At 36.8% G+C, this 3,793-nt stretch overlaps 1 protein-coding gene across 1 annotated transcript; it reads right to left on the bottom strand.

Annotated features, from left to right (window-relative positions):
- Positions 1-6: 6 nt before the first annotated feature.
- On the bottom strand, positions 7-2,777 carry LOC107747734 (class I histocompatibility antigen, F10 alpha chain-like; the record flags this gene model as incomplete). Its single annotated transcript, XM_016562324.1, has 4 exons — positions 7-642; positions 918-1,031; positions 1,221-1,553; positions 2,532-2,777. Coding segments are annotated over 4 exons (770 nt in total), but the record flags the coding sequence as incomplete, so codon positions are not given.
- Between the last annotated feature and the right edge of the window lie 1,016 nt (positions 2,778-3,793).

Genomic DNA, 3,793 nt, shown 5'->3' with positions numbered 1-3,793 from the left:
TTATATTTCCTCTTGAGCTTGGCTTGGCACGGCACAATTACAAACTGGCCCAGAAACCCTGCTGACAAGAAAGTGTTTAGTGACGTCGCGTCTCGGGATAGGCCACCTGGCCAAGCGCGCTATTTGAGCAAAGTAAACTCAAGAAAACTCCTCCGCGGCCGCTATTTACATCTCAAAACGTCTGTAAACTCTTGCATTACCAAGACAACGACTAACGTATTGTATTTTTGTGAAGAGCTCCTTTATCAAACCCACAGTGGAAAATGAAACCATGTCCATACGGGCTGGACCAGATCAGCACAGAACGGAACGGTTGAGTGAACACAACGGTTTGGCCCGACGGTGGAAAAGCGGCTAAAGTGATTCATTCTAAAAGAAATGCTATAATCTCAAGATTAGAGATGGAATAAAAGGGTAAAATTATAAAGAGGAATATTTTAAGTATGTACAGTATTGCTGAATGTTCATTGAAAAGAGTCTTTATAAGTCTTAAGATAATACTTGGACATTTTCAAATGTCTCAGTTGTTGGGTAGCGCTGTGAAGATCCTTCCACTGGTGAGGAACTATAAATCTGAAGGTTCTGGAACGGGATTTTGTGCATCACTGTGAACATCTTTGTAATATATGATCTTATTGTAGTCTGTGAAGAGAGATAAACAGAAGTATAACATGCTGTAATGAAATTTAAAGAACATAATCAAGGGGCTCACCTATCATTTCACACACACCACCAACAGAATTCTTATAGTTTAATCATTTTAGAAAAAAAAAAAAAACTTGATGGAACTGATGAAACAGCAACAGGTTCACATTCACTGCATTCTATTTCATTGTACCGCCACACACAGAAACACATGTAAAAACATTTGCACTTATGATGGGAATTATATCTCACAACAGCTCATTAGTACTTACACAGTTTGAGGTGATTCCTGTTGCGCCAAAGTGCATACAGCATAATCAATATTAATATAACTAGGATTGTAATAATAACTGCATACATGATATATGAAGCATATGATGCAGATCCTAGAACACACAGAGAAACATATACACAATACGCAATGAATTATATGGCAGAAAAACCTAAACAACAACAAAACAAATAAACCTAAATACACTAACAGAAAAAAACGTAAAGGCATTCTGATGTGTTTGGCCCCTAAAATAAGTCAAATGTACAGTACATGGAGAATAATGAACCAGGTTTCAACTTACCATCACTCTTAGTGTCATTCTCAGTCTTCTGGGTTGGCTCTGTCAAACTCTGTCCTGCTAACTTTGGTACTATACCTGTTTTCTTAAAAGTAGCTTTAGAGAAATTTAAGAGCTTTCTCAGCCAGTAAGCACACTGAGAATCAAGCTGTTTTCTGTCATTGTTCCACTTCTGCACTGTGGGTATTGCCTGTGGTACAGATGCAGTGTATCTGAGCTCCTTCAGGTCCAGTGAGATCAAACGCTGTCCATCATAACTGTACTCATCAAACCCACGTGTGTCTCTAGTCTCATCATCCCACTCACATCCATACATCCTCTGATACACATGAACACCTGAAAGAGCGAGAGATAATACTATTCTTAATTTTTTTTAATGTGCAATATAATCCTTTGTTTATAAATGTAGTATAAGTAAGGGATAATGTACAAATAAAGCCCTTCAGGGTGACCTAAGACTCCTCCTGATCACCCTGTCAAGGTTTGTTTTGTGACAACTGGCTGGATGAACACTATCCTGCTTATCACATGGCTACATGCTGCATAAGTAAATAAGAAGACATGAAATATTGATATGAGTTACATTTTATTTTATTAGCTCATTAAACGAAAAGCTTCCATGAAGAAAAGCAGTTACTAGCAAGCAGCTTTGAATAAGATGCACAATTAAGGGATGATGTCACTTATTATACAGCTTTTCACCACATAAATAACAAGCACATGAAAACCATTTTAACATCTTACCTGTTTAGAATCAGGTTATTCTAAACGGGTAAGATTTAAGTCTAAACAGGTAAGATTTAAGTTATATTTATAATAAATATAATGGGGGAAGTCATGGCCTAATGGTTAGAGAGTCGGACTCATAACCCAAAGGTTGCGGGTTCGAGTGTCGTACCGGCAGGGATTGTAGGTGGGGGGAGTGAATGTACACCTTCAATAAAATGCAGAGCACTAATTCCAAGTATGGGTCACCATACTTGGCCACATGTCACGTCACTTTCACTTTCACTTTTATAATCCATGACAGAGTACAAAACAATAGTTCTAGCAACAAGACGAACACTTCACCAGTATTACCATAGTGCTCTGGTTTCATTTTACAGTAAATATGGTCAGCAACTGAGGCTGCGTTTGAATGAAATGAGAGTGATTATATCCGCATCACGATCTGAGAGACATTAAAGAAGCGTCATTATACAGCGTTTCTATTGACAACCATCATTATGGCGAATAACAGACCTCAGAATGTCAAGACTGACCAATCAGAATCAAGTATTTCAGAGAGCCATGTAACAAAGTATTGTAGCTCACCACGTGACTGATTGAATCGCTGCATTAGAGCAGTAATGTTGATTTTGTTGGTCTGCTGCACTCGTTCTCTGAACTCAGTGTATTCTTTCCATGTTTTTGTAGATGCATAATCTTTCATCCAGTCCTGTTTGGGAATCAGCTTCTTTATCTCACTGTCATAATAATCAATCTGTTGTCCATCCAGTGTAGTTACAGCAGCCGTTTGTCCTTTTTTTCCAGTGTATGTAGTCTTGAGCGTGTGTAACTCTGAAAAAATATTCAACAAACAATCAGCATCACAAAAAACACAACACCATAAAGCTCTTAACCAGGGTTAAACACCACATAGTGTCATAAACCAAATTACTGTTTGACGACAAGTCAAAGACAAGTCATTCAGTTTTTTTCTTTTAAAGGCACCATAAAATTAAAATTCAATTATTTTTTAAGGAATATTGCAGTATTTATTATAAATTATCATTATTTTTTATATTCATGTTCTCTAAATCTATTCTCTGATGCAGGGCCGTGCAGAGACCTTTGGAGGGGCAGGTGCTCAAAGTATAAAAGGGGCACATGGAGCACAGCTTTTAATAGGGCTGTGCTCCTTGCTGAGACATGTATCGAAACTGATGCTTCTGTATTGATAGCAGCAAATGCCGTGAAGCAGTTTTGAAAAAGAAACGGAACAGAAAAGACCATTTTAAGTTTAAAAGTTAAAGAATTTTTTCTTTGCACCTCTTAATCACTCTGGAATTAGAAACGGAATTATAGACTATTAGGCCTATTATTATTATAATTGAGTTTACAGGGTATGGTGGTTTTGCTGTTGTAAACACTACTGTTATTGTTGTAGAAAAAATTATTTAAAATAGAATTATATTCTAATCCTGTTCTGAATTTATTAATTTTTTGAATGATAATGATAATAAAAACAGGATTGATAAGTATAAATCGGAGGATGAGAAAATCAGTATAAGCCTGTTTTATCAGTGTTGTGATAATTATTTTAAGGCACTCTACGTTTTTTAAATAAATACTGTAATAAAAGTTCAAAGTAATAGTTTTTAGTCCGATAACAAAGACAAGACCCCTCGACGCCCTTTAAACTTTTCCCAATCAAACAGCAAGAACGAGAACGTGACAACATCAACATGGCGGATGTAGTACGTCCGAATTCCATTCATACTACTCGCATTCATACTATATAGAACGTACTTTTTTAACGGTCACCCATAGGTTGCGTCCGAAATCGCATACTGCTTAGTAGGTACTACATTTGA

This window comes from Sinocyclocheilus rhinocerous, unplaced genomic scaffold (assembly GCF_001515625.1).
Source record: "Sinocyclocheilus rhinocerous isolate Xijiao unplaced genomic scaffold, SAMN03320098_v1.1 scaffold20136, whole genome shotgun sequence".
NCBI classification, from domain to species: domain Eukaryota; kingdom Metazoa; phylum Chordata; class Actinopteri; order Cypriniformes; family Cyprinidae; genus Sinocyclocheilus; species Sinocyclocheilus rhinocerous.
This window is presented reverse-complemented; position numbering and strand designations above follow the sequence as displayed.